The sequence below is a fragment of the Myiozetetes cayanensis genome, unplaced genomic scaffold, assembly GCF_022539395.1.
Source record: "Myiozetetes cayanensis isolate MyiCay16 unplaced genomic scaffold, myiCay2020 scf6-25, whole genome shotgun sequence".
Taxonomy (NCBI): Eukaryota; Metazoa; Chordata; class Aves; order Passeriformes; family Tyrannidae; genus Myiozetetes; species Myiozetetes cayanensis.
This window is the reverse complement of record NW_026087853.1, coordinates 39,583,954-39,611,399: the sequence shown is the minus strand read 5'-3', so window position 1 is coordinate 39,611,399 and position 27,446 is coordinate 39,583,954. Positions and strand designations below refer to the sequence as shown.

Sequence of the window (27,446 nt, the reverse complement as noted above, 5' to 3'; positions counted from 1 at the left end):
TCCCAAATCGTAGTCCCTGTAGCTTCAAAAGGATCTCCTCTTCATCTGTTAATCTGGGCTGTGCACAGCTGTTTCTCCCCTCTTACCTTGTCTGATCCCTCAATGCTCTTTGCTGGGTGAAGACTTCAAATCCTCTCTGTAGGCTCGCTCACATGCCACTTGAAACACAGCTCAACAACCCAGCAAAGGCCAGGCAGCGCATTCTAAACAAGAACTGGAGATGGTTGTACCAATATGTGCAAGTCTGACAGGACCTGTGGTAGTTGGTAACATGCATAAAGAATTTCCCTCAGGGGAATTTAATGAACTAGCAACCCTAGAACGCAGACTCCCACTGTATGGCAAAGCATGTAAATTCGTTGGTTTTGTCCCTTGGTTATGTGGCTGCCCCCTCTGTTGTACAGTAGTTTTCAGAACTGTAGGCAGGAAAAGCAATTGTATTTTTGTATTTGTTTTTAACAGCTCTGGTGAATAGTTTGGGGTCAGGGGCTAAAGGTAAAGTCACTGCTCGCTGGAGAGCTCTGGGCAGGCTGAAGACCAGATAGAGCTGCTGTGCTGCTGCCTCCATTGCTGTAGCACTGTGACCCTGGCCCGAGCACCTTCGATGGAGCAGTAGGGAGGAGCCTGTGCTTGTGAGCCCACAGCCCCTCTCAGCATCCCTGCCTCCCGGCTGTTATTTAATGCTCAAATGACTGTCACGAATGCCTGGGAAAAGGGCTGGCGTGTGAAATAATGTTTGAAATCTATTTTAAAAAACTGTAAATGTACTTTTTATTAGATAGTGGAGCTAATTTATCCTGTATTCCCTACTGTAATGCTTTTTTATATTGAAAGGAATTTTTTTTTGGTAATATAAACCAGAACACAAGCCTGAAGCACTTGGTGCACAGTTTTTTGTGTGCATTTCTTAAAAAAAAACCCAAAAACCAAAAAACACCAAAAAACCAAACCAAAATAAAAGATATTGTGACAGTGAAGTGAAACAGCTTTAATTTTCACTATTTGCTTGGTGTTCAGTACAGTCACTTTCTTACCATAGGAGAAATAAACTCAAGTACAGCAGCTAAAATGAGGTATAAATTGAAGTGTCCCATTCTCCCCTGCACCACCCCTCCGTCCCCACCCCCCACCCCATGTAAAAACCCTTGATCAGAAAGGAGAGGCCAGCTTAGGACAGGCAAAGCCTCCCCTTTGTCACCAGCTCCAGTTTGCCAGATACCAGTTAGGCATAAATAAGGTGATGTAGGGAGTTATGTGAATGATGAGCTTTCTTCACCCTCCAAAGTGAGGGTTCTGCGAATGTAAGGGTTTGGGTTCATCCCTGGCAGAGAAAGGGGGTCAGCCTTAAGTCCTGGCCTGTGCCTGCTTGGAGCACAACCCTCTGGGCAACAGACTCCCAGCCCTGCACAGCACTGTACAAATGCAGGTACTTCACTGCAGTCTCCCTTGGGAATGACACCAGTCCAAAGCCTCTCTCACAGTATAACACATAAGGAAACGGAGGCTTGTGGAGCCAGTTTTTTTTCTCAGATCAGTAGCAGAGCCTGAGGTGATGCCTCAGGCTTTTGATCCCAAATTATGTGCTCAACTGCCACATTCATCTGTAATGCCAGCACTTCTGTCATTAGGGACACAGTTCTGTACAAATTTTTTCAGCATCCTCCTTCCTTTTCCCTCATTCACAACTGAGTGAAGACAACCAGGTACAGTGGGTTTCTGGCAGTGCTGCAGATGTTCTGCCTGGGCTTCATCCTCAAGCCACCCTGAGAAACACCCTCCTAGACCTCCCAATGCTACCCATTCACCACCTCCAATGGGCCTGGTCACGTTTGTCCTGCCACACCTTGCTGATGAGAAGGGACATGCCAGGGACCACAACTTAGTTGTAGGAAAGGTGTAGAGCCCCAGTCCATTTCCAGAATTTCTACATGGTCTATTTATAGCATGATGGAGCAAGAAGCATCAAAATAAAACAACTTCTTCCATCTCTCCACTTTAAAAACTAGGTACCAAGTAGTACGAAATCTTTTAAGTGGCAACTCCCCCAGTCTTTGCTCTAGCAAGCAGAAATAGCCATTAACTGGCAAACCTAGAGGTGGCTATTTCAAGTCTTGCAGAGGCAGCTATTAAGCAGGGGACCAGAGGAATCTGATCTCAACTAATTTAAAGCTACTCTGGAAAGCTGTAACTGCTTCTCCCACCCTCCCACACCTTATTTAACCATCAAGGAGTCTTTGGAGAACTACTCTCACATAATGCCCTAACTCACTTGTCTCCCTTATGGGATGGTATTTTGAGGTACACTAATCAAACCAGAGTCATAACTAAGTTCATAGGACCTGTGGCCAACATAGATGGGAGGCAGCATTAAAAAGTTCCTCCATTTCCTTCTTCTGCGAGATTGCTTTTGCTGTGGTTTTGCCTGTCTGTCCCAGAAACATAACTTCTCCCCTCCCCCCCAACCAACCATCAATCTGTGTTTACATTCATGTGATGCCCCAAAACACAAAGAATCAAGCTTCACGTACCTACACCAACAACTACAACCGAAGTGCCACACTGAGGCCATTGCACCTGCCCATGCAGGTGATGTACAGGGTGAGAGCAACAGCCACAGCTTGCCATGCTCCAGCTCCCACACACAGCACCACTTGGTCTAATTTCTGATACTTTCCAGCCTGCATTTGATCATTACCTGCCTCACAAGGAAAAGGTTTCCCTCTGAGAGCCCAATTCTTCGACCTGAACAGGAACACTCCTCTTAATTAAAAGTTTTAGTTGCTCAGTGTAATTTTTGGACATGCTGAAAGCAGCTTGACAAGCTTATGTTCTTGGGAGGCTCTAGAATTCAGCCTGTTGTTGGATGTTGCCTCTCCACTTGATCTCCTTCTTAGGCAAGAAACTAAGTAATAGTTGTGATGTTTCCAATATTCTTACCTGACAGACATTTTGCATGGCCAGTAAGTACAATGCACACAGTGTCCCAAGCTTATGCAGTTGCTTCTAAATGCCAAAAGCACTAACACAACATACAATAACTACCCACTACCTTCTTCTAACTCTACTAAGATATTAAATAGCAATAGCCATAGATCCCAGTCTCACCAGTGGCTTGAGGGTTGGTTGTTCACACAAGCAGTTCTGTTTGCATGGGCATCTTTCTACTGGGATTTTGGAACATCAGCTCTATTACAGGGCATGCTCTGATCCAGTCAACAGTAGTGCATGGGTAAGAAGTCCATATCCTGGACTTCTGGCTTTAGTCCCATAAATTGCCACCTCTAACTGTGGACAAGGATAATCCACAAGGAAAGCGCTAGGAATTAGGGCAGCCAATGCTGTTAAAGCGCAGGGGGTGTTGAAGAAACTGCCTGGTGAGTACTAAAGCACATTTAGTCTGGCCTTGACAGAACCAGAAAAGGCAATGATGCCTTAATATGCTCCACTCCTTGCTGTTCTTCATCCCAGTTAAATACCTTAATGCTATAAACTTTGGTCCTCTCTTCTCCAGGTCAGAAGAGATGTGATACCTGCATATTAGCAGTGTTGGAACATCATCTCCCACAGCCATCTCTAGAGGTTGCTCCCTGACACAAGCATCTGTACTGATGCTCGCTCTGCTCTTACTAGTGCTAGCCTCGACAGCACTCCAGCCCCTGATTAACTAAAACATTAAATGCTACCTCACACCCACCTCTGCTACTACCATCAGTAAAGCTGCAACTGTAGGAACTGTTTCAGGGTGAAGGGGATGGGACCCCAGCCTACAAACTTCATGAAACACGAACAAGGGGATGTCTTTGTGCTCAGTGGGCTATATTTCCAATAGCTTCCTTCACTTCTCCCATCTTGTGGTTCAAGCTGCTCCACTGTTCCCAGTACTGTCCCTTTAGTGAAAACACACAAGGGTTCTCCCTCTTCTTTTGGTGTATCTCCTGACAAGCTCTGCACAGCTTCCGGTGCAAAACTATGAACTACTCAAAAATCACCTCTGGCAGCAAGGAAAGAAGAGCTGTTTGCAAAGCACTGAACTTGACCCCATCCAGCCCCCAGCTACCTAGACAGTCAGTACTTGCTAAAAGGGGCATGGGCTGTACATGTGGGCATACACTCCATCAGGCAGGTGCAAGGCTTACCAAATAGAGTAGCTGAGTCCTTCATTGGTTGTCTTACTGCCCTGTCTCCTCAGGGATTTGGTTTCAATATGCTGGCCTTATTTTGTGCTTTGTTCCATCGGGTTCAGAGCCTGTGATCCCATTGGCCAGTTCCTCCCAGGAAACTGGCCTTTTTTCCCTGAGCCTGCCAGGCCTACACACTTCCCTGAGCCTTCCTCCTGCTGCTCCTCACCTCCTGCAGAGAGGCTGGGGGGTCCCGCCCGATGCTGCTCCCCCCATTTCAGCTGGCAATGCCACCAGCACCGGGTTGCACACTGATTCATGCCGGTAAAGAAGAAAACTACTTTAGAACCAAAAGGGACTAATTAAAAATAATTAAAAAAAAAAGTTATAATTATAATGCAAAATTACCGACACAAACTCCCCCCTCCCACCCTTCCCATAACAAAAAAGCCCAGGAATTAGACTTTCTTGGGACGACGTCCAACTTGGTAATAATAATAAATGCTGATGATGATGAAGAGGGCTCGGCTGACCAGTAGAAGCACGACACCCGTGGCTATCCGGCTACTCTCAGCCAGGGAGACAGTGGTAACTGGAGGAGAAGGAAAGAGACAAGGTGGAGGTTGGTGATGCAAAACCACAAACGAACAAATAGCACAAATAGTTTTCTGCTGCCCTCTAACGCAGTGTCTTGGCAAGAGCTGCTGAGCCTTGCAAGTGCAGGAGCTTTCAGCACAGGCTCACTCACATGCACAGTGAATCCATGGTGGAGGCTCTTCACTTGCTTGATTTTAGAGCCTTGCAGCCAGTCACAAACCCCAGAGCTCTCACTTACAGAAACCCTCCTTTTAACGCAGCCCCAAATTTAGGCAGTCACAGCCTGAAATGGTCACTCGAGCAGATGTGAGTTTCCATCAAGCTCAGGTGTTAAATGTGGGAGCCGCATCTTCCCGAGTTTGCTTTGTTGCTTGAACACTTCAGTGCTGATAAACATTTCTCAACTTTAGGAGCATCTACAAAACGTGCATGGTCCACACACACTGCATCCATTGAACACGTCTCTTTTTTGGCTACCAACACATAGCCCATATCTAAACCAGCATCACAGTTCATGAGTTACCAATACACACACAAGAACCCCCTTCTTTGTTAAATATAGGTAAGCTCCCTAGAAACAAGCTAAACTGTTATTCTCTGTTTTGGTAAGACTGAACATCCCCTTCTTATGTAGGTTGCTACAGTCTTTTCTTGTCACACCCTGCATGTAGGCATCCCACTCCACCAAAGATGAGTGCTGGCTGTGAAGGCCAGGACTTTTTCAGGGAGAAAAGTAAATGAATTGTCAGAGGGCAATGTTTCACCCTTCAGTGAGCAGACCAGAGCAGAGGCCACTCCATGTCGTTAAAAAAGGGAGAGCGGCTGGCTGGTAAGATGCTCCAACACCACTCATTCCGCTGCCCTGCCCACCACTGAGCCCGCTCCCCACCCAGCGGGCACGCAGCCTTCGCATCCTTCTCTCATCCTTCTCCTCCGGAGCCCGCGGGCACTCACCCAGGAACTGCACGGCGAAGTAGCAGGCCTCGGCCAGCAGGCTCCAGCGGATGATGGCCTTCTCGGCGGTGTACAGGGCGTTCCACAGGATGAGCGCGATGCCTGCGAGGGATAGCGTGTCGCGCTGCCCGAGGGCCGGGGCGGCAGCGGGAAGGGGCACCGCGCCCGCCCTCCCACTGCCCAGCGCACACGCCTCGCCTGCTGCCGCGGCGCTTCTCAGCAGCCCCGCGCGGTGCCGCTGCAGGACGATGGTCCGTTTTCCTTCCCAAACCATTTCTATAAGCTCCCCTCACCTTCCTGTCATTCGCCCGCTATCTCCTGGCTCCCTCCTTGGATGCTGCCGCCTGCCCCATCTCCCCTCCCGCTCCCGCGGGTGCATCTTGCCCCAGCCCAGCACCCCTCGCCTGGCCCAGCTGCAGGCTCCTTTTGCTGGGTGTACTTGGGGTGCTTCCCTAGGTATTCAGAGAATGCACAGACCTTTTTATCCTATCTGCAGCAAGCCTGAATCAGGAAAAAGCAGCAGTAGCCAAGCTTTTCAAAATACACCTCAACAACTTCTTTGCTAACAGCAGATATTCTGCTCTCTAGCTGCAGCTGGCTGGCTGGGGATGACTTTGTGCCCTCCTTTCTTTTTGGCCTCCTGTCCCCTTACTCTACGGCAGCCACATGACCCAGTACAGTGGCACGGCACTCACTGAGGAGGGCTCCTCCATAGAGCCGGATGGGAGTCTTGCTGCTCACCGATTCCTCCTCGAAGATGGCATTAAAGAGCTGGTCCGGGAAAGCGAGGGCCTGGCAAAGGCAAGAGAGAGACTCAGCAGCCTGCATTGACCAAGGCCACCAAAATATGTCCTCTTAGGCAGCAGTGCTCCAACATGACACCTTTCCTGGGATTGGAGCCACTGGTCAGGAAACTGGAAATTAAGGAGGTGCAAGAAATATAATTGTGTCAGCTATGGGCTGCATGGATGGTTTCTATGCCCTAGGCTGCCATGCTGTGTGTGGTTTATGACCCTGACTATGAAAACAAACTCTGATGATGGGAACAAACTGCCAAGGACACTGCTGGCAAAGCCCATTATTGAGACAATGAGGGCAAAGGCCTCACAGGGGAAAACAGTAGCTGCTAAAGGCAGAGGAAGAAGATAAATGCCAGGGGCCAAAGAGCCATGCTGGGGCACCCTTTGGCAGTCAGGAGCTGGCAGTACCCATGACCACATCCCTCACTCACCATGACAGCGACCCCAGAAAACATGACGGCGGAAACCAGCTGCCAGACCCTGTATGAGAGGGAAGACAGAGAACCCAGCGTGAGCTCAGAGGTGACCCTATCACTCACACTTCGCAACGCATTTCTGCCTTCTGCCCCTTCATCAGCCTTCATCCTTCCCCCTTGCCCAACTGAGGCAGCCTGAAGCCTCCCATGGAAGGACTCAGCTTTCCACATCCCACTAGCTCCAGCCTCAGCATGCACACCAGCTTTGCTGGCGAGACAGCTCCAAACTCCCCCTCACCCAAGCAAAGGAGGGAAGTAACCCCGCCAAGAGGATGGTGCAGAGCAGGGTCCCCACAGGACACAGCACCTGTCACACAGGAGACCAGGAACTCCTCCAGCCCCACACAGTCCTTGTAGTTCCCAGCACGTGCTGTGAGACAAGAACTGGCAGGCCTTGGGCTGATTTATGGGGGAAGAAGGCAGAACTGGTCTGATCCTACAGCCTCCAAGAAGCTCCTGCAGGGAGCAGTGATGCTGGTGTAGCACCAGGGCTGGTGTCAGAAGCCAGAGCTGTCAGGGATGCTGTGACCAAGGGCCCTCAGATGACCCAGCTTCAAAGTGATCCAATATCTTACCTGAGCCCCAGTGGTTCCCGAACAGCAAACTTGATTTCATTTCCCAGTACTTGGCTAATCTGAAATTTAAACGAAAGGCACAAAGTCACTGAGCAGATCCTTCCCCAGTCTTTAGGCAGCATTTGCAGCCCAAAACCACATACCCAACTCCATGTGGGAGTTTATCTCTAAGAGAGATGGAAGGAGGAGAAGGACAAGGACGTGACCCCTTGGTCCCAACACCTGTCAAAGGTTACCTTGATTTCCATCAGGAACCGCTGCCTCTACTGCTTCCTTACTGGGATCAGCCACCTGCAGCATGGGGCTGGGGCAGGGTCAACATTAACTTGTCTCCTCTTACCTATGTAAGAAGGGAACTGACTACTCGCACGCACCACCCGTGTGTCACATCCTGATGGAGCACCCCTGGGGTGTCACAGCATCTGTTCAGCTCTCATGTCCACACTGCCCAGAGCAATGCCTGGCTGTGACTACCACAAACTGTGAGGATGGGCAAACCACGTGGGTGGGAAGACCACACAGACCAGCAACAGGGAAAGGTACTGGGGGACCTTTCAGTTGCAGAGAGCTCTGTGCTGCTCCCCACGCACAGGCGGGAACCAGGCAAACCCCTGCCAGCAAGTTCTCCAGAGCACTGGGGACAGGACTCCTGTGGGGCACACCCTTGTCTTCTAGCTCTGGTGTATCAGTTAAACAGGTTGTTTGTCTGCAATTCAGGCCTCTTTTGAGAGGCACTGCTTAAACTGCTGCTCCAGTGTCCAGGCCACTGACTGATGGACATTGGTGGTGCACCAGCTCCAAGTTAGCTCATGGGTGTCTCAAAAATACCATGTCAGGACTGAGTTAAGGAAGCCTGAGGGCAGAGCTCACCCTATTATCACCAAAAGCAATGCTGGGCAGCTCCTGTTCACCCAAGCAGGCTGCACAGCCCATCACTGCTCAGAGGCAGCATTGCTTGTGCCACCATAGCCTTCATCTTTCCCTTTAGAGGAGCCTTTTGGAGTTGGGAGCCAGTTTTTGCCAAAGTGGATGCAGAAACTAGGTTCTAAAAAAGCTCCACACCACCTCGGTTTGCCCAGCAGAAGGTCTCTTTTCCATCATTACTGCAGGCTTCCCTCTCCTCTGGCCTCACCTTTGAGCGATGGACCTCGCCGTCGTCATCCTCTCCGCCGACCCCCAGGATCTTGCGTGTCTTCAGCCTGCTCACCAGGTCTGTCTGGCTGTGCTTCTTCATCAGCGGCGGGGGCTGCTTCGCCGCCATGGTGGTGGCCCTCCACCACCAAGTCCTGGCTGCGAGGTGGCACAAGGAGGGGGCAGGAAGCGGCTCTGCCGTCACATGAAATTTCTCGAGGTTTGACAGAAAAAAAAAGCCACCACCGCCACAAAATCTGTCTGTTAGGCTGGCAGATGGCTCCTCATTGTAATGGGGCAGGGAGCCCTGGGAACAAGGCCCAGCCCCAGCTATGGATAGCTCATCTCAGGCTGATCCTGCCATCACTGGGATCTGCCATGGGAAGAAAGAAAAAATCAGAACAGCATGGCTTTAGTGTGGGAATTTAGTTATAAATGCTTTTGACCTACAAATGATAATCTGGTCTATCCCAGCATGAGGCAATGCCCAACAGTACCTCTTTGCTATTTCCCAGATTAGGGGAATTAAATGCTTCTCAGACTACGGGAATTAAAGTCATTAAATGATGCTTTGCCTTTTGTCCTTTCCCATGCAATACATCACATCCTTCAGCTGCCATTTCAGACCAAAACCCAAACAAGTCTCAGGTATTTATTTGTAGCCCACCCGCCTCAGATGTTGCAGCCCCCATGTTATGCCAGAAAACATCAGCCCCTGAACAGTAAGAAGCTAGAGGCATGACTTCCCTTGAAGATCCATTGCTTTCTGGGAAACAGAAGATGATCGCAACTAGAAACTACAAATATTGCCTGGGATAAGCAAAGACAAAGGCAACTGACAGAAGCTGTGATGGAAAAGATAACTTCTGCCTTGGCATGGTGGTATAAAGGCAGAAGTGTTGAGTTCCATGAAATCACTCTGTATCATCCCACAATCATAAAACCCTGGGAACCCTCAGTTTGGAAAGTCTTTTCTTCCAGTTTGTCTTCATTTCATCTTGGTTCAGCTGAATACAACCCCCTTTTTTCCATTTGCTGCTTCATCCTCCCAGAGATCTACAGACTAATGCCCCCAGGCACCAGGCAAAGCTAATCCAGCCCAAGCAAGCATCAGGCTCAAGCACCAGCAGCCCTGTGCCCCAACCGAGCCTTCCCACAGCTGCCCCAGGAGGACACAATTTATGCTTATGTCTAAGTATTTCACGAGTCTTCGGAGAATAACAAAATGAGGTGGCAGTTATTTTGGTACTGTGCATGCAAATGTTGTCCCACTGCCTTGCAAGGGATTTCCCTCTCGAAGGAAAACCCTTCTCTGTGGTGGTTCAGACAAGAACGGCCAGTCATGTCTGCAAATGCCCAGCATAACTCTTTCTGTAAGGCAAAGTTAAGAGGTCTCGCTGGGATGGTGCAAAAAGTGAGTCCCATTAGACTCTTTGGGCAGACCACAGGCAAAATGCTTTTCAGTGAGCCAGGTCAGCTACTTAGTGCTTCTCTTGGATTGCAGGGGAGTTAGTTTGGATGTGTTTTCTTGCTCTTAAATAACTAAGCCCAGGTTCCTGGAAAGGCAGCACAGAGCCAGGTGCACCACTCAGGGTCTAGAAGTATTTCAGAAGTGAGACAATGGAAAACAACCCCTCAGGAGGAAGGTAGAAGCTGTATATTAATGCCTACCCTTGAGCACAAGGCAGGAAGCTCAAATGGAGGCTGACAGTAGAAAAGTTTGAAAGATTTATCATGTCTGTAATTTGCTGACCCAAACTGTCACAATAAATTGTTTGTACTCAAATCTAGATAATGTGCATATAAAATCCACCCCAAAGCCAGAGTGATACATCAAAAAGAAAAGCTTGACCCCTTTAATTTCCTTCACTACAGTTTTTGCAGTTCTCTCTGCTCCTGTCTGACCCAGACTCACAAGGTTGGATGCTGAGCAGTTTACCACCAGAACTGTTGAAACCAGAAAAGACATGTTACTGTGCTATTTCTAGTCCAGTATTTTCTGATCAAAGCTATCCATTCCAATCCTGAAGCAACACACCTCTGGAGAACGCTCCTCTCTCTCACTCTGAGCCTGAGGTCCACTCTGAGGTTATCTCACAGCCCTCATACAGCCCAAAGCAGCTCTTGGAACATGGGGAAGACAGTCCCAAATGAAGGGCTGACACATGATGCCCCACTATGCCAGGCTGTCAGGAGGACTCTCACACCCCTGTAAAAATGCTGGGTACCTACTTGGCCACTCTCCCTCCCCTGCATGCTTTGGTAAGGAGTAAACCAAAGTCCTTCCATGAAGACTTGACAGCTGAGGGGAAAAATCTGCAGAGCACCTTAGCAGCAGCATCCTACTGGCTCTCCTCAGGGATAAGAGACCTAGAGGCTTGCTGGTCTTGATAGGACTTGGGGTGCTGAGTGTGCTGGCCATGCCAGCCTGGCACTTCTGCATTTCTTGCCAGGGAAAGCCTGCTGCCCACATCTCCTGCTCTGGCCTCATGGTCAAAAATGGCAGAGGAAGGGAAGGTGGAATGGGGAAAAAAAAAAGAAAAAAGCAAAAAAAAAAAGGAAGGAAAAGGAGAAAAGAAAAAAAGGGAGGAAAAAAAGGGGGAGGGAAAAAGGGGGGAGGAAAAAAAGGGGGGGAGGGGGAAAAAAAGGGGGAGAAAAAGGGGAGGAAAAAAAGGGGGAGGAAAAAAAGGGAGGAAAAAAAAGGGGGAGGGAAAAAAGGAGGGAGGGGGAAAAAAAGGGGGAGAGGGAAAAAGGGGGAGAAGGGGGGAAAAAGGGGGAGAGAAGGAAAAAAAGGGGGAGAAGGGAAAAAAAAAGGGGGAGGGGGGAAAAAAAAGGGGGGAGGGAAAAAAAAAGGGAGAAAAAAAGGGATGGGGAGGGGGAAAAAAAGGGGGAGGGGGGAAAAAAAGGGGCGGAGGGAAAAAGAATTTCTCCTGAGGGCAAGAAGCAAAGGAAGGTGGTAGGAGTTGAAGGGGGAACTTCATGACTCACCAAGAAAGACTGAACAGCTTTGTGATTACAGAGACAATTTTGCAACTGACCCAAGGCCAAAAGATCAAAATTTGCCTTCATCAGTTGTCTCGACAGTTGCTTTCAGGGCAGGAGTTGGTGGAAATTTATCCCCATCATCATTAGTACTGCTCTCCCATTAAGAGTTTCCACTAATTTGTGGTAAACCACTGGCCAAGAGCCGGGACAACACAGGCCAGACACAAATGCCAATAAAGCAATCACTGGAGGCAGTTCTGGTACATAAAACCACACCCCTACAGTGCTAAGCACAGCTATGGCATGGTCCCGCAGCCAGTCCCACATCTCATTACCCCCATCGTCCAGAGACAGAGCCAGCCTAACGAATACTGAATATTAATGGATAATGAGCTAATGAATGCATTAGTGCTAATTCAGTGACATTCAGATAGAAGATTCTGCAGATTTGAAAACATTATACTTATATTAGTGTATCCTGACACACTGACAATTTAGAGGATGGTTTCTATAAGCCTGTGAGTTTTCAAAGCTAAACCTCCACCTCCTCCTTCTCCTGCGATTCTCTCCTCCTTAATCCCTCTTCCAAGCATCCCAGGGGCTGTGCAGATCAATCACCATAAACAGGCAATTCCTACTCCCTGGCACAGCTCTCTGTGTTGGACAGCACCCACATGCAGCTGAAAGAGGGGTTTTTCCTCTTAAATCCTTTTTCTTCACAGGCTCCTTTCAACCTCTGCTCCCTTGCTCAGCTGTTCAGCGTACTGCACTCAATTTTGATAGCTACTGCTTAGTGGTGCAAAGAAACCTCACTGGTGCCATGCTAATGATAGCTCAATCTCTCCCCACCTCCACAGCTCTTCCCCCAACATCTCTGCTTCCCTCCCAGTGTCTGGAGAGGAGAGCTCTGCAGTGTGGGAGAGAGGAGACTCAACTGTACACGCAATAGTGCTGCAGCAGCCGGAGCTGCACACCTGTCATGGGAGGTGAGAGAGGGGAACCAGACCCCCTTTCTGCAGGCACCTGAAACTGATTGCCTACAGCCTTGGCAAGCCAAGGCCAAGCTGCAGATGGGTTGTATCCTTCCTGCCTGGGAGGACATGGCTCCTCAGGGCCCTGAAGACAGGGATGCTGCCTAGTGGTCAGCTGGATGTTGTTTCAGTGGCACTGCCATCCACGGTGCAGCCTTTCACCTGACAAAGAAGGGCTGCTTGATTTAAAGAGGTGGTATTACAGAACCTCTTGCTCCAGGGGTTTGAGGGCACTTCCACTCTGCAAGCAGAGGAAGAGACAACAAACCAGAGTCAAGCCAGGACAGTGAGTGAAAGGTTTATACATTTAAGCTGGACACAAGTTTGTTCAGCTCTTCCATGTTCAGGTCAGGGAGAGGACTCTTGCTGTCCTGTTTTAGATTTCCCAAGTCAATACACCTGAGGCAACATCTTGAGTCCACTTGTATTTGTTATGCCTAAGAACGAACCAAGAAGGTGCAGTGGACGGATGTCCTTTGTAACAGCTTAGCAGGGGCACTTGCCATGCCTAAGTATCTTCCACAGGCCACAGGCTGAGAACTGACAGTAAGTATAAAGCCCTGGCAGTGCCCCTTTACAGTACTGGAGCACCCCTGGGAGCACCCTGGCAGAGCCCAGGGGAGTTCTCCAGCACTGCAGCAGCACAAAGGGGTGTGCACATGAGAGGGGCACCCACCACGGCAGCTGTGCTGTACCTGGCCCTCATAGATGGGCTGATGCCCACAGCATTTCTCTTGCAAGGGCCCAGCAGCTGCAGTGGACTTGTCCAGCTCTTCTGGTATTTCTCCAGGTTGTGGTGTTTCCATCTGTTTTCTGGTGAGGACAGTACCAAGTCCACAGCAGCCACTCTGGACCCCATACCTACTCAGCCACAGAGCCAGAGAGAAAGCCTGGGCTCAAACACATGGGCAGGGCAAAGGGAAGAGGCAGTAGAAACAAGTAGATTAAGGACAGGACGCACACACCTACCAAGTACTTCATCTCTTGCAAACATTAGGCTGTTGCCTAATTGAATAGAATCCAAGACTCCTTTTTTTCCCCCCTTACATGTAAAGGTTCAGTCTGCTCACTTTTTACATGCATAAAATCTCTTGGTAAACAACCTCAGACACTGCAGGACTCTGAAATCCTGAGAGGTGAGGCAAATCCCCGATTACAAATCCCAACATTACACCTGAGAAACATAAAACATCTTCGTTCATCCTATCCAAATGGCCTAACAAAAGTTTCCCCAAGAAACCCTTGGTGGAGCAGACCCTGAGCCTGAGACCTTGGTGGAGCAGACCCTGAGAACTCCCCATATCCCATGTAAGTACCAAGTTACAGCTACATTAGTGATTTCTGCAACTGCACATCCCAAACCCATGGAGAATGTACCAGCTCCCTGCCTAGATTTCTGTCAAGTGTGGAGGTTTAGATGATTAGGACCTCTCTGCCACCAGCCAGCTGAGAATGAAACTTGATCAAGCCAAAAATAACCTGATGCTCAGGCGGTAAAAACAATTAGCACTCAGCCATCACAGCAGCAGAATGCAGCTGCTGCTCCTGCTCAGTCTGGCACAGTCTGTACACCTAAATAACAGGAATACGTCAGATTTGTCACCTGTAACAAGCCAGGTATGCAGGACTCTATTCCCACATAAACACCAGCCCTTTCAGCACAGACAGCTCTTTGTAAAACCAGCAGGAAACATCTGGGGCCCCACTGGACCTGTTGTTTACAAACAGAGAGGGGCTGGAAGGAGATATAGTGGTCAGAGGCCGCCTGAGGCACAGTGACCATGAAATAATAGAGTTTGCAATACTCAGGGATACAAGGAAGGCCACCAATAAAACCTCCATGCTGGACTTCCAGAGGGCAGATTTCAGCCTGTTCAGAAGACTCGTCCAGAGCATACCCTGGGAAAAAACCCTTGAAAAAAAGGGGGTGCAGGAGGGATGGATGTGCTTCAAGAAGGAAGTCTTGAGTGCACATGCAGCAGCTCCAGCAATCCCAAAATGCAATGGATACAGCCAGCATCACCCCTCAGCAGGGAACAGTGAGGTCTCTACAGCCTGCTGGGGAGAAATGAGTTAACTCATATTGCCTCCTCTGTCATCACTGCATGCAGAAAAGGACATGCAAAGTCTGCTCAGGCCTTTCCATGCAACCTTTCCTCTGACCACTTCAGGGCTGCATCTCCCAAGCAGGCTCAGCACCTCACCCTCCTCCACACTGCTCTTCTGCAGCCCCTGGGCATGGCAACTCATGCCCCCAAGCTCCCTGTGGCCGTGAAAGTATCCTGTCCCAAGAATCACCACTATCAGGGACCAAGCCACAGTGAGAGGTATGGCCCAGCTCCAGAATTTTATTGCCCATAGGTTTCAAATTTCCTTCAGCAGGGACCATAGGAAAGTTTCTTTCCGTGTCACAGGATGTGTTATATAGCAATCAAAACCCGTAAAGTGCTCAGTTTCCCCAGAACACGATAAAAAAGCTCTGTTGCTCTACTAGTTTCTCAAACAGGAGCTATAATTAAACACAGCAACCACACTCCTGCCGGCCTGCCAACCACCACCTGCAGCAACGCGCCAACCCCTCCATGCGAGCCCTGGCAGCACCTCAGGGGGGAAATTCTTGTTTGCCTCTCGCAGCAGCTGGTGGGGCAGCCTGTGACATGGTGAATGTGCTCAGTAAGGCGCCCTGCACAGCTATGGCGACCGGCACAGCACACAGGACACCCCACAGGTGCCCAGCTGGACACCTGGTCCCACTGCACTGGCTCAGCAGGCTCCCAGCACAGGGGACAAACAGACTTCACCTTTCATTCACCATGTGCATGCACACACCCCACACCAAGTGCAAGCCCAGCCTCACTCTCCTGCCTTCTCAAGTAGCCCATCCCCTACTGGTTTGTTTTGGTTTTGGTGTGTTTTGGCTGCAAATACAAAGGATGTGAGGTACAATCAGCAAGGTACAATGAGCTGCTTCAGTGGTGGCCATCTGTATTATTTACATAAAATCTACTTCCTCCATCATCCTCCTCCCTCTCAGCCCAGCTGACCACAGCGATCCATCACCCCAAAGCTGTCCTTGCTCTTCCCAAAGTCTCAGCAGCCACTTCCCAGCCTCAGCCCACAGCCTGCACGCAGCCCCTCACTGTCTCAACAGATGGCCACAACCAAGCAGTTAAGTTTCCCAGGGAGCTGAGAGGATGGAGAGAGAGAGGCAAGCAGGACATACTAGGATCAGATGTTGTTTTTCTTTAAGGGCATTAAAAGAGGAGAATTCCTCTTTGATTCCCAGCTGGCTTAGACAGGTGTTTGTGAGAGACAGTCCCAGAAGCTTAGCAGGCCATCTGTCCTGCAGATGATTTGTACAGGAAAACATTAGAAGGAAAAACCCATATTCACAGACAGAAAAACACACACGCACACACACACACAAAATAAAGCACAAAAAAACCCACACACACACACACCAAAAAAAAAAAAACCAACATAAAACACACACACACACACACAACACAACCAAAAAAACCAAACCACCAAGTAAATTAACCCCTGCTACTGAAAAAGAGCAGCTTAAAAAGTTAGGAAAGCCCTTCAACCAAGCAGGGCAATAAAGGTTGGTTGGTTTTACAGAAAATCTGATGCAACTCTGCATTTCATCTTCTCTGCGTCACACCTGAGGCTCAAAGGAGCTCTATGGAAAGTAACCCTGGGACCACAGAGAAGCCCATACACGTGCTCCTTACTCTCAACACTGCTGAATAGCGGATCATCACAGTAAAACGGGGCTTCTTGCACCTCTTCTCCCAACACCCTCAAACCTCCCCAGATATTCTTCCCACTGTGCCCCTAAGGACTGGACAAGAGCCTTTCATAAAAACTCTAGGTAGCTGATGCTCTTTATTCCCAGCAATTCCTAACACCTCTGTCCCTTTCCAGAACTCAAAGGAAAATTGTAAGAAACTGCATTTTGGTAGATTAAGTTCCCTGAGCCACACACAAACACAACAGCCCTCTGTATACTGTCACTGAAATGGTGATTTCAAAGCCATTCTTGACAGATTCCCTCCCCAAAGATGACAACCTACACCTCCAGCAACATTAGTTCTCTATCTGCAGCCCTGGAACTTACCCGGCACAATGCAACTACTGTGATTTATACACTACCAACATGTCTACAGCCATGAAAGGGAAGATTAAATGAGTCTGTGCCACTCCAGCACCCTAAAAGCAGATTCTCAAGCTGTTACATGGGCAAACTTGCAGCCCCAGCCTAATAACAACTCCTGCAGGACACACCAGCAGCAGCAGATTTTTTTTCTTCCATTTGTGTAGAAAACAAAGGGTTTCTCATCTTCACAGTCTGTCATGATATGACCAGATGTGCAGTCTAGGCACATACACAATGGGGAGAAAAAAGGGCAGACGAATACATTTGCATTAAGCAGGGGAGACTGCCTTTTGGTCTGGCCAGGATATTTCCTGAGTTCCAGGCACATAAACACTCACAGGACTCACACCTTTCCTTGTGCAAGCAATAAAGTTTGCTACAATGACACACAAGTCTGTAAATCAGGCCTGATACAAAAGGGCCCCAGTGACTATCAGCCAACAGCTGAGCTGTCAACAACCCAATCTTACAGAGTATTTCCCATAGTACACAATTACATCCACATCCTGTAAGAGCATGCTAATTACATAAATACATTTAATTTATAAATAATAACAAGTTGTAGATTAGCAAATTAAACATATATAAATATATAAATAAAAGACAGGAGGTGATTTGTGCAGACTTACTTTGGGACCTGCTTTATGGTGAGGATCTCTTGACTGGTTAGTAAAGAGAATTCAGACCACCAGACCAGCCAAGTATGCTGTCATTCACCTATATTCTGGTCTCAGGGGGAGAGGAGCACCTTGTCCCAGACTCCTTGCTGGGAGATATCAGTGAGAGCCTTGACTCCTGCTTCTGGGTTAACCATTTACTACCCTAGAGACTGATATCACCTGATATCTCTGAGCCCTGGACTACCACCCTACACACCACTCGGACCCATCACTGCAGCTCAGGAACAAATCATATCATCAGGATCATCGTATCATCATCAGGGACAAATCATTCTTACATCCTCCCTAAACAATTCACCAGTGTTAAGCCCTGCTCCTTCACACACAATTACAACTCCAGGTTGTCACTGCCTCATGGCTCCTTAGACACAAAATAAGTCCAGACATGCAGACAGGGTTGGGAAGTTGCTTAGCAAAAACATGACAGAGAAATCCTCCCAACAGCACATATACTTAACTACTTGGTAGCCTATCCCAAAGTGGCAAAAAGCTCCCTCTGACACCTTAGCAGTTTCTATAGCAACAGGTTGCTGCTAAAAATGTTAGATGCAAAATTCCTCATGTTGGGCAAACAGTAGCTAGAAGGACAGATTTAAACGAAAACTTCCAAATAGCTGCTGCCAGAGCTAGCACAGGGTCTGCTAATTCACAAGGTGGTTGTGAAACAACTTAAAAGAAACTCCTAGCCCAACTCCTGCTGGTTGGACAGCGCATGGTGCTCAGGGCCATGCCTGTGGACCACTGTCTAGCAGCATCCCCCAGACCTACAGCATCCCTCAGAAAGAGGTGGAGCCAACCTACTCCTCTCTCCTGCAAGGGAAGCACTTGGAAATGAAAACAGCTGTTTATAGGAACAGAACTACAGTGCAGCATACTGAGTAGGAAGCCTGAAAGCCAAAATATTAGATTATAGGTTTGGCAGTGCTGCTCCTTCTTCATGAAATCAAGGCTGGGTCATTCAACCTCTGAGGCCTCAGTCTTCCCAGTATATGAAAAGTAAATGTACCACAGAAGTTCATATGGCTCACACGCAGCAGGTAAAACATTTCAAAGGCAGCAGTGCAGGCACTGTACCAGTGCAGCATTTGGTTCATTACACACAACGTGAAAGAGGCAGAAATGCCCTTCCTGGCCTGGGTAACAACCAGCTTAGCATGACATCATTTTTTTCTGTCTATCTTCATTCCCTGATGGTGGGAGAAAGCACTTTGGATACCTTGGGGTGAAATTCACACTGATACTCCCTTCACACACACCAGAAGTTCTTGGAAGATTCTTCTGGTCAGATTAAACCCCTATGCATAAAAATCAAAGCAGCCACAGCTCAGCTGCAGCTGCACAGAGAAGGGAAGCGGAAAGAAGCCCACTACACTACCAAAGAAGTGACTGCATTTGTCTGTGTGGCTCTCAAGTCAGAGAGTCCTGAAGAACCCACAGGCTTTCCTCACGAATGTCACACCCACCCCCCAGTAACTCACACCAACCTGACTTTGCTTTTATGTGTCGCTGAGTCAGGGGAAAACTCTCTACACACACAAATGTATGTGTATGTGCACATGTTTGTTTATGCATGAGCTGTCAACCCCTGAATTATGCAGAGATCAACAAGGCTCTTTGAATTCCCAGACTGTGAAGTGCGTGACATTTAATCTCAACCTTCCTTTTGAATTTCATAATGTGCATTATCTGCAATGGCTATTCAGCACACAAGTACCCTTTAGAAAGCTTTCAACAGAAAAAGGAACTCATATAAAGGAGATTGAAAGCGACAATGTCTCTGATTCATGACAGGTTCTCCGGCTTCCACAAAAAGCAGTGTATGTGTACTGTGAGGATCACTCATGGACACAGTCTGCCCCCAGCCCAGAATAAAAGCATTTCATGGGTGGAGAGAGTGAGGTTTGGAAGTGTGAACTATAGCATGAACCTCTACATCTCCTCATCTCCCTCTTTTTGGCTCCCTGGGAAGATGAGCCAAACCCCAGAGGTGCCTATTTTAGGACAAGATGCCTCATCTTCTGCAGTGGTTTACCTCTTTCCATACACCACGGGAGGAGCGTAGATGATGAGAGAGACCAGGTTTTTGATTGCTTTTATATGGATGGACAAGATTCTTGATCCTCACAGTCAGCTTTTCGCTACTTGATCCTAGGCAAACACTGTATCCTTTTTGCCCATCTCACAGCACTGAGTCACACTTTGAGATTATTAAAAAAACTAGACAAACACATGCAAGGAAAGGGGTTCCTTCTCTTCTGCTAGGCATGGAGATGCTATGTCCTAAGTAGCTCTTACCAGTCACAGCCACAGAGGATCCACATTTGTCTAAGGAACTAAAGCAAGATTTCTCCTCTCACAGCAGAGAGGAGGCAAAGGGATGGACAACAGAATGCGGCATTGAATAACCTTGGTGTCAGGGGATATCTGAGAAGAACTGAGAGGTCCTGGAGTCAAGAATCTCTCTCCCCATCTTGCCTGGCATGTGCAAGAGAAGTCTTAGGAAAGAAAGGATAAAGACAGTACTGACTAGTCCTTCTCCCTATCTTTGTTTCACTCCTCTACCCCGGGACAAGGAGACAACAGAGACATTCAGGAAGCCAAGTGGTAGCAGCACCACCGCTGACAAATCAAGGTCTCAAGTAACCATGGAAAACACAGCATTGCCAGATGTCCCATCTCTACTAGCAAGGGTTGTTAAAGGACCTTCCCTTCTTTCTACAACTTTAAGTCTCAGACACTTGGATACAAGTTCCAGTAATATCAGGATCATTCATCAGCATTGTGTGTATACACGCACACATGGTGCTTTGCTATTGCATGTGTGTATATATACATCTCTGACAAGCGCACAGCACAGCCTGCTGCTTAGAAGAGCTCATAACATAGGAGTGTCCCCATTATCTTACCTGAAATGTCACTCCCACGCAGCAGTGGCTCTGGGGGTTACAGGCTAGCCTCTTTGCCCCTATGTACTTTGCAAGCACCAATGACAGGAACTCAATTTGCATGGTGATATGATGAAAAGAATAAACTGGGTGGAGGGGATAAGCTCATCTGCTTTATTATTCCTCCATCCGTTAACCCTCAATGCATTCTACTTGCCCATGAACAGTGGATGTTTACACGTCATGGAAGGGACTGGCTGAACTCGTGATGTACAGCAGCTGGGTTTCTGCCAGACAAGGCAAGAACACATTCACACACCCCAAGGAGTGAATGGTTGCACTGGGCAGGACAATAGGGCAGGAGCGTAGTAGGATGCACTATAGGTGCCTGCTGTTCAGAAGCACACCAACCACAGTGGTAGTGGATCAAGGGTTCGACTTGATGAGTCTCAAGAGGTCCTTTCCAACCCGGTTGATTCTATGATTCTGTGATTCTATGAAATCTGTGGCTAGCACGCACAGAGACTCCACCAGCAATGCTGATATTAAAGACAGCTATATTTTATTCTCACTTACCATGAAAACAACCTGGGAATGCACAGACAAATGATCTAAATTCTTCTGTCATGCTCAGAGTAATCTTTGACTCCTAGCAGATTTTCACTTTCCGTGGAGCAATTTTTAGGTGTTCTTTATTGCTATTAAGCAGCTTCTAGAGAAACTTTTTTTCCTAGGCCACAAAGGTGAAATGTTGGTGAAAAGCCAATACCACCTCACTCCCCTGGACTCAATACTGCAGTTTTTGAGTTTCCCTCTCCCTTCTGCAAGGAGGTAGAACTCACGTTTCTACCTACTTGGAATACATCAAACATTTAATACGAATAGGATGCCAGGCATCCTAAAATAAAATGTCCAACAGAAAGACCAAGAGGGCCATAAAACCATGGATCTTTAGAATACCTCATTTCTTCAGAAAACAGCCCGCTTCCTGGAGCTCCTGTTAAGACTGGCAATACAGCCCTATTTTCATAACTCCATTGTTCCTGAGGGCTCTGTACAATGTGGCAGAGTGTTTGCACCCAGGCTGTACTCAAGCCATCACCCACGCATCTCTCACAGCTTTGCAGCAACACTGCACAAAGGAGCAAATGCACTCAGTGCCTAGCTGGGTGCATTTCATGCATAGCAAGGCAGGGCTAGACAGCCAGGAAGGCTGAATTGAAGACACCTTCTTGGCCATCTGGAAGGATCATGGCTGAGCTCAGGAAACTGCCTGCTCTTTCTCACAGCCATCTCCATCTACCTAGCTGTAAGCCCAGAAAGAAACTGCAGTGCCCAACAAGGGTTGGAATGATTTTAGGGATCAGCAATGGGATTCCTGAACTAACCTCTGTCAGCTGGAAGAGCTTCTCAGGTCATTCCACGACCACAGACATCCGACACTGGAGGTCTGTGTTTCACTCGTAAGGTGGCACCACTACAACAGAGCGCTTCTGCTGCCATCGTGGGTTATTGAATGAACGCGTACTCAGACAAAAACACCATCTGAGTCACCCACAGAGTTTCCTGAAGACTTGTGGGTTTTCTCTGTAGGTCTCTTGTTTGGCTGCTGACACAGGCCCCAAACTGTTTACTTTCTCAACCCAGACAGGATATAGCTAAAAACACGAGGGCTGCAAGCCTTTGTGTGCTGCTCTGCCTGCACCTGCCCTGCTGGGACAACCATTTGAAGTTCTGCTGCCTGATTTTAATAAGAAAAGGAAAGATTTCTGTCTGCTTTGCAGTGGCAAGCAGCTGCAAAGGGGACTACACACTAATCTCTCTCTAAAACGGAATCCCTTCAAACAAATAAATAAATACTGGCAATGGTCAGTGTTATCTCACACTCCTCTGTGCACATCTCCGACTACATCCACTCACAGTGCTAACACCACTCCCCAGGAGACTGGCCTTTGACTTGCCTTCGGTGCCTTTGACTTAAAATATGTTAATCCAAATCCCTAACCAAAACTTCTAGGAAACTGCAGCAATGAAGCCAGCTACCAGTCCCTGTGCTCAGGCTTCTGATTTTGGTCCCACAGGTTCAGAAAGTGACCATACGGTTTCTGACTGCCAACATCAGCAGAAGTTGCTCACCTTGTAGCACTAAACCCAGCTACAATTGTTCTGATCACTTCTCTGTTTTGGTGACAGATCTCCTTTCCCCACAACCACAGCGGCAGTCTGTATAAATCTGGACCAGAACTTTCTTACAGACTCTGGGTCCTTGACTTTGTCCTCTAAGATGAATTGGGTAAGGGTCCAACCAAGTTCTGGTACAGATGAGTCAGGTGCAGCCTAGGCAAGTATCTCCCTGTCAAAACCAATGCACAGAGATGCTCAATAAGTTGCTATTTTGCATACAGAGGGATAGAAAGACATATAGAGATTTAGCTAACTGGAACACACACCCACCACCCAGAAAGAGGATGAGAGACTTGTGCACATTGTGAAACATGGAAGGAAAGTTCGCCACTGGGGTTTTACCAGAGCCCTGGGAGGCAGGGCTGTGGGGCCAGCACTGCATGCTAGGCCATCCAGTAAGACCATCTCCAAGCCTCATCCTCTCAATCATCCAGGGGCAGCCACACGAATCAGGACCACAGGTGGGCACTGAAACACACTGAGACGCATTAAGCCTTGCAGATGACGCAAAGCTTCACAAACAGAAGAAACCCAAGGCCAGAGACTGATTTGTCATTTCCCTTCATGTCTAAACCAACAAAAGTGTCTTTGGTTACAGCTGGATTTCTTTGTGTACATCTTTTAATATCTTGAGCAAGAACTCTTCAAACATGGAATGAATTCATGCTAGCCTACGATCTCCAGGACAGAACCAAACCAATATTTTCCAAGGGAAGGCAGAAAGCAATGTGAACAGCGAACACCTGGTAACCTCTTAAGTGTTGTTTTTCCTGGTCTGGAAAAGGTCCCAATGTATTTGGGGACCAGCATTGGGTCTTTTCCTGCCAAGACTTGTTTTCACATTCCTACGTCAAAAATACAAAACCCAGAAGATCTACTTTCTATAAATAATGTCCCAGTAGTGCCAAGGTCACCAAGCTATTCCCTCTGGTGCCAGGCCAGAAGCAGAACATAAACAATCTCAACATCTTTCTGATTCACGTGTGCTTTTTTCCTGTGCCAAGGGAAAGCTTGAAAGCAAAAACATAGCACTAAGAAGACAGACAGCCCCACTTCATGCACAGATGAGCCCCCAGCTCCACCCAGGTCAACGTTCAGTCTCCTGGGCAGCCTGTTGGAAAGGCAGCCCATCCTGCCTGCATCAGAAGGAGATATTCCTTGTGTTCCATCAGCATTTAGCAGTTCTCATTAGAAATTTGGATACTTACTGGATGTGGACCAAACACACACACAGGAAAGAACAATTCATGATCCAAACAGCTCAAACTGATGCTTGTAACCATCATGTGGTACCATCCCTCCCAGCCCCTACTATTCAGCATGTTGACCTTCAGAAAGCTGCAAGGCAAGTGAACACCAGCTGCAGATGTACTCCAGGCGTTCTGCACACTTCAGCACTTGATGCTCATAGAGAACAACAGAAAAACATCTTCCTTTGGATTAGGCCCCAGCCTTCAAGCAGCTCCAAATGGACAGAAAACCCCGGGGCAGCGGTTTATTCTGCCACAGATCAATGGCCAGTTCAAGCCTCGCCTTGATGTACTTCTCTGGAGATGCTCTTGTGCTCGCATCTCTACAATAAAACCTCACCATAGACCCATAAGCAGAAAGGATCAATTTCTCTTGAGACAGTATGGCAGACATCACCTTCTCAGCCTCCTGGTTGGGACAGCCACCTACCCAGAGAAGAGCTCCCTTGACCTTGCTCTGCACTGCAGTCAAAGAACAAGAACGCACAGACATATTCTAAAGCAACCAAGTCCTACTTCTCCCCGCTGCCATCAGTATCCAGCCCTTCCCTGCTGAGGTCACCAGGACACCACAAGTTCACGGCGTCCCTCGCACGCCACTGTGCATGCATCAGGTGTATTTATGCAACCTAGCTGAGATATGGCTAGGGCTAGTTGAGATGCCTTCACGTTGAGTCTTAGGAGCTTGTTTATTTTGGGGTTTTGCCAAAACCTTTCTAAGAAAATTTCCTCCCTGGGGCAACTCCCCTGCTCAAAGGGTAACTACTATTTATTTGCTTTAAAATCACTTTTCTTATGCACAGGCCCTGAATGTCATTATTCAGCAGACTCTGCTATAGTACAGATAGAGTTACTGAACAAGTTATTTATGCCAAATCCAGAATAGCCACTGCTCTTGCATACTCTGTAGTTTCTCATGGCTCAGCTGTGCTGGTGGTAGCCCTAATGTCAACAAGGCTTTGGTTGCTGCTGGCATTTATAACTCCCAGCCTTTGTGGACAGAGGAGATTAAATGGTACCCATTTAATCACCTTCAGCTTGGGCTTTGCTGGCCCTGACTCTCAGCAACTGCAAGAGGGACAGGGACTTTGCTACGGTAAGGGAAAGGCTCGTGGACTACAAGCAGCACTGAGGCAGGGCAAGGAGCAGGCACTGAACAAGGTGCTGCTTCTGGCTCAGCCTGGTTTGCTCAGTTGGAACTGTGCTCAACTGGAAAGCCTAAGAGCTGCTGCTGCTCTAGACAGAGCAGTGCACCTGCTCAGCTGGGACAGCCAGACACTGCAAAGTGGCACGGCAGACATCTCAGCATGCAGGACTGCAAGCTCAGGCAGGGATGCAGAGCCTGCTGAGAGCCAGCTTACCTCACCTTCCCCTCTATGATGGCAAGGCGTCTGTCCCGACTCCCTCCTGCATCGCAGCTCTCTCGCCCCGTTCCTCTCCGTCCACCGCCAGCCCAAGTACCACCCGTCTACTATGGCCAAGCAAGCCCTCCTTGCAGCCAGAGCTCCCCAGCACACCTGCAAGGCTGCATCCATCCCAAGGGAGTACAGCTGTGTCAGTTTCCCTCATCCCACTCCGCGGTACTGCTCAGCCATCGAGGCTGACCTCCTAGCCTATGCAGTGGTCAGGACACAGCCTTCCCCTTCAGGTACCTGAGGTGCTCATTTGGGGACTGTGTCCTGCGATTCTTCCCGAGTATAAATAAAAGGATGTGGCACTTTCAGGAAAGAAGTGACATCGGACTCCAGCCTTTGAGTCGAGTGACAGCCAGCGCATCACCTAGCAGGGCGGCACGGCTACTGTTCCTCCAACGCCTCGGAGTAACCTGCCACTCTCCCACCAGGATGCAGCGCTCCACCACCTCCTGCTCCACCCATCTCACCCCGACCAGGCACGGCCAGGACAGAGACCGTCCCATCGCAGCCATGCGCAGCCAGCACAAAGGTTGATCCCTCTCCTGCCGCCCCTGTCCGTCCGTCAGTCCCATCGGTCCGTTCACCCATCCCTCCCCCGTCCGCGATGACTCCCGACTGGGATCGGGGGCTGGCTGCCAGCAGCGGGCTCTCCCGCGGCGGGTACAGCCGCAACGGGGTCCGCGCCCCCGATCCCCGAGACTCCGCGGGGCGGCGGGGAGAGCCCGCGGCGCGGAGGGACGCGCACTCACCGCCCTAGCGCAGGTCCCGGCGGCGGCGCGGGGAGGTCCCGAGGGTTTGGCGCGGCTGCCCCATGGGCAGAGCAGTGCGGGGGCGGCCGGCGGCGCCCGCAGCCCGCAGGCGGCCAGACTGAGCCCGGCCCGGCGCGGCGCCGCCTTTACCGCGCCCGCCCGCCCCGCCCGCGCCGGCCCACGGCGGGCGGGACCGGCCGCCACCGCCCGACGGGGCGGCCCTGCCGCCCGGACCCGCACCGGCTTTGCGGACCCCCGGCCGGCTGCCTGCCCGGGCAGGGCGCTTCTCGGGTTACCTGCGGACTACGCTGGGGTTCCGTGTGCCTTGTGTGCGGGATATGCGCGGGCTACGCACGGACCACGCGTGACGGCGGCTCGGCGCGTGGGAACAAAGAGCAGCGTCCAGGGGCCGGGCTCCTGGGACGGAAGGAGGGGCGGGGGCACCCATGGAAATAAGCCCGCATCTGGGAACAACAAAAGGCTCCTATCCCAATCCTTCTCTGCGATACAAATGGGGCCTCGGACGTGCTGGTCAAGGGCGCGTGGTTTCGAGGACTACTTTACAATTCCCTGCGAAAGTCAAAAGGGAATAAACGGGGGCGCAGGGGAACACACATATTTTTTCCAAGTGAGTTGGTGCCGGGGAAGAGCCTGGCTCTCCGTCTGCACAGAGAGCTGCAGGGCCATCTCCCACCGTCAGCCTCGCCAGAGTCTGTCCTGGAGCGAGGCTCGCAGCAGCAAGTCCCTCTGGAGGGATGCTCGGAGACCAAATCGGGCGTGCCGGCATTTTAACGTTGAGTTGGCTTAGACCAGATGAGATTGTAATGAGAGAGAGTGACAGCAAGGTTAACGGCAAACATCAGGGGCAATTAGCACACGGAGGGGTGGCAGCGGAGCTGGCGGCAGCTCAGTACCTGTCCAGATGCAACTCCTTGATTTTCCAAGGGAGGTTTCTGATGTGTTTGTTTGACTCAGCTCGTTTCACGGATCCAGTTTGAAGGCATAGAGGAGGATGCATGAGGGAAAGGGAGACAGAAGTACAGAGAGGCAGGATCGAGTGGGAACTTTTGAACTCACTTTAAACCCATGGACAAACCCTAATAGGGAACCACATCCTAAAACGTACAGTGTGATGAGGTCATTAAAAATACAAGAGTGTCCTTTGAGAAACTGAAGGCTCATCCACTGGGAACTGGGCTGAAATGTCTCATTTCATGGAGGCCAAGTAATTAATCTTTGGGAAACAGAACATTTCTTCAGAAGAAATATCAGACATTTTAGTGTCTGGTTTTGCTACATAACAGGGAGGGAAGAAAGCCGAATATTTTATATCTTAAAAAAAAAAAAAAATGCATGTACCCAAACAAATTCAATCCTGCCTTGGAGCTACTCAAACATTTTACTGTGATAAAGTTCAAAATTTTCGGTGTGCTTGTGCCAGAATATGTACAAGA

General features: G+C 49.2%; 1 protein-coding gene across 2 annotated transcripts; it reads right to left on the bottom strand.

The window, feature by feature from the left end:
- Nucleotides 1-962: 962 nt before the first annotated feature.
- TP53I11 (tumor protein p53 inducible protein 11) lies at nt 963-26,377 on the bottom strand. 2 transcript variants are annotated; one of them, XM_050336399.1, is made up of 7 exons: nt 26,289-26,377; nt 8,653-9,024; nt 7,521-7,579; nt 6,901-6,949; nt 6,365-6,461; nt 5,670-5,771; nt 963-4,710 (listed from the first exon to the last, which is right to left on the bottom strand). In XM_050336399.1, exons 2-7 carry the CDS (start codon nt 8,779-8,781, stop codon nt 4,577-4,579), a joined length of 570 nt encoding a protein of 189 aa, XP_050192356.1. In that variant the 5' UTR covers nt 8,782-9,024; nt 26,289-26,377; the 3' UTR covers nt 963-4,576. The 2 variants fall into 2 exon arrangements, with proteins under 2 accessions (XP_050192356.1, XP_050192358.1); XM_050336401.1 differs by lacking the exon at nt 26,289-26,377 and adding an exon at nt 25,993-26,137.
- Between the last annotated feature and the right edge of the window lie 1,069 nt (nt 26,378-27,446).